This window comes from Octodon degus, unplaced genomic scaffold, assembly GCF_000260255.1.
Source record: "Octodon degus isolate 3935 unplaced genomic scaffold, OctDeg1.0 scaffold00023, whole genome shotgun sequence".
NCBI classification, from domain to species: domain Eukaryota; kingdom Metazoa; phylum Chordata; class Mammalia; order Rodentia; family Octodontidae; genus Octodon; species Octodon degus.
The window spans coordinates 20,064,710-20,067,652 of NW_004524599.1; the positions used below are offsets into that span (position 1 = coordinate 20,064,710).

Here is a 2,943-nt window from a genome sequence, read left to right on the forward strand (position 1 = left end):
GGTGCTGGGGGATTGAACCGCGGTCCCTGTGCTCTAGCTAAGCTTGTTCTAAGTAGGTGCTTTAGACCACTGAGCCATCTCTCCAGCCCTAAATTTTTTCTTTTGAAAATATTCCAGTGTCTATCTAAAAAAATTACAAGCTAGTGCTTATTCAGTATTCCTCATCCACAGTTTTAAATTCTAAAACTTTTTAAAGAGGAAAAAGCCAAAAACAAATGAGAATAAAGAAACATTGCAACATAAAATGGTACACAAAAGCAATACAAATAGTACAGAATTTCAAACAAGAATAAAACATTAACAATGGTAGTTATATTACCTATTGTTATCATCAAATTCGTTGCTCATAAAAACTCTTAAGTACTGTTTCCCCAGTAGCTGGCAGGAAAGTCACCCGAGGGTAAATACTCTAGTAAACTAAACAGATTCTTTGTGGTCTGTATTCAGCCTCCGTAAGTCGACAGCCATACGCTGCACACTTCGTTGCATAAAAGTGTTCGGCGCGCTCTGCAACCCTGCTGGGTGTCACAAGCTATGCATATCATCTTTCTAAAATAAAGAAGGAAAGACTCGTCCCTACTGTCGTAATAAAGTAGAGCATGAGATTCCGCTAAGACAGACACGGCGCCATACCACCACGCTGGCTGGCGCAGCACTGTCAATGATGACTAACAGCCCAGCCCGTCTTGTTTATTTGTACCAATAATACTTATTTTGGAGTTAGTGTTACTAAAATCCAGAGAACTTTTATAGCCAACTAGGAAGGAAAGGGATCAAAATGAAACATATAAATCCCAAACTAATGGTGACAGTGGCTATCTCAGGGAACAGGAGGAAGAAAAGGGTGAAATTATTTTTTAATCATAACGTACTACTTTTTCAAACTGTCTCTAAGACACTTTCAAAGGCCAATGACCTATGCTTCATCAGTTCTTTTGTTTGTTTGCTTTTTAAAAAAATTCATTTTAATGAGAAAAAAAAGATAAAATAGCAATAAAACAGTTTCAAACTAGGTTAGGAGGACAGTGTTCGCTTTGAGTTTATAACCTGAACGCGGCCCACTCACATCTCAAATTCTAACTGCAATTTAGGGCCCCCAGAGCAGCCTGGTGGGAAACCGGGCGGACCCCAGGAGGGTCGGCGCGGGAGGCCCGACACCGAGACGAGCAGCCTAGACATACCGGAAGTGCGCGGCCGCGGCCGACAGGCGGACCCTCTGGCCCGCATCTTCGCGCGGGCGCCGTTCTGCAGCGCACCTCGCACCTTCCCGCGTCCAGGTCTGGTGACTCGGCTTCTGGGACCCGGCCGGGGCGGGGAGCGGGTGGATGGGGCGGGGGTGGCCGGCGACGTCCGCCGGCAGGTGGGCAGGGAGGGCCCGCCAGAGGCCTCCCGGGCGAGGGAGACGCGGGCAGCGTCCGGGAGCTGAGGGGCGCGGGGAGGGACGCCGAGACGGAAGCGCAGGCCGGCAGCCGCGCGTAACCTCGCTCACGCACCGCACACACCCCAGCCCCACACGTCACCCTCGACGCCTCCCAGGCGCCGCACACACCACACACCACACCGTCGCACACGGCACTGTCCGGCTGTGCAGAAAGGTGCTGTCTTGGGCGTCTGCGTTCTCAGGCCTTCCTCACAAGCCTGCGCCCGAGCTAACCTGAATGCTCCGTCTCGGGAGGAGGGAGAGGGAGACGGTGATGGCGGCAGAATCTCAGCCAACTTGCTGTAGAAATCTGAAACCGTGTTGGAAATTTGTGTATGCTGACAGCAACTCCGAAGCAGCCACTGGGCCGTGTGGAGAGTTCACAGCCATGAAGTCCGCCCGATCTTTGCTTTCTGTAATTAGTGAAAATACCACCATCCTTCAGTGATTGTTTCATGGATTAATTTTTTAAAGTTAAAGTATTTCAATAACTGTTGGTTTTTCATTTAGTCAAGAACATTATTCAAATTGTTTCCTGATTTTTTTTTATGCAGTGTGTTCAAACTTATATCGAGATTTTTCTGAGTCATCTGTGTAGTCCCTAATTCATGAGCTGCTTCCTCCACGAACTATTTTAGGTAAGGTTTTTCCTTTCCTGTCTCAGCAACACTAAAGATTGAACCCAGGATTTTACACAAGCTAGACAAGCTTTCTAACTGCAGAAGTGTATTCTGAGTCCCTCCATGCACTCTGTAAGGTGTTTATCCTTCATGTAAAGAAACTATGACAAAAAGAACATAAGAAATTGACAAAAAAGAAAAAAAAAACATAATTGGTGTTAGATCCATAATCAAACCCAGTTCAACCTAACTTGGTGGTCTCTGCTCTTGTACATTACAACATTCTGTTCTTCCTGTTCCACCTATCTTTTGCTCACCCATACAACTACTTTAAGTGAAGAGCTTGCTGGTCTATGATAATTGCTGATAATACCAATTTCCGTCGTCTCTCATTGCCAGTTTTCACAGCTCAGGACAAGCCTCCAAGGGTGTGGTTTGGAGGGTGTCTCAGCAGCCACTCCAGTCAGGCTGAATGCGCAGGTCTTATTCCTGGATGCTCGAGCCCCTGAGGTGTTGGAAGATCTGGTGATGATGAAAGCTGAGGCAGAAAGCCAGCTCCAAGAGCAGGAATCCAGACTGAAGCGCAACAATCCCCTAGCACGGGAAATCTTCCGAAGGCACTTCCGGCAGCTCTGCTACCAGGAGACCCCGGGACCCAGAGAGGCTCTTACTCAACTTCGGGAACTTTGCTACCAGTGGCTGCGGCCACATGTGAGCACAAAGGAGCAGATCCTAGAGCTGCTGGTGCTTGAGCAGTTCCTGGTCATCCTGCCCAAGGAGCTGCAGAGCTGGGTGCGGGAGCACTATCCAGAGAGTGGGGAAGAGGCTGTGGTTCTGCTGGAGGAGCTGGAGAAAGAGCTTGATGAGCCACAACATGAGGTAGGAGGCTTGGTAGGGCCGAGT

The 2,943-nt window shown here is 48.4% G+C and overlaps 1 protein-coding gene across 1 annotated transcript in view; it reads left to right on the top strand.

Moving 5' to 3' along the window:
- The window catches only part of Zscan9 (zinc finger and SCAN domain containing 9), a 17,276-nt gene that overhangs the window by 10,255 nt on the left and 4,078 nt on the right, over positions 1-2,943 (top strand). Inside the window, exons 2-3 of the mRNA XM_023712063.1 lie at positions 1,208-1,277; positions 2,440-2,936. Of these exons, the coding sequence (XP_023567831.1) occupies positions 1,208-1,277; positions 2,440-2,936 (567 nt within the window). The remainder of the gene's footprint in view (positions 1-1,207; positions 1,278-2,439; positions 2,937-2,943) is intronic.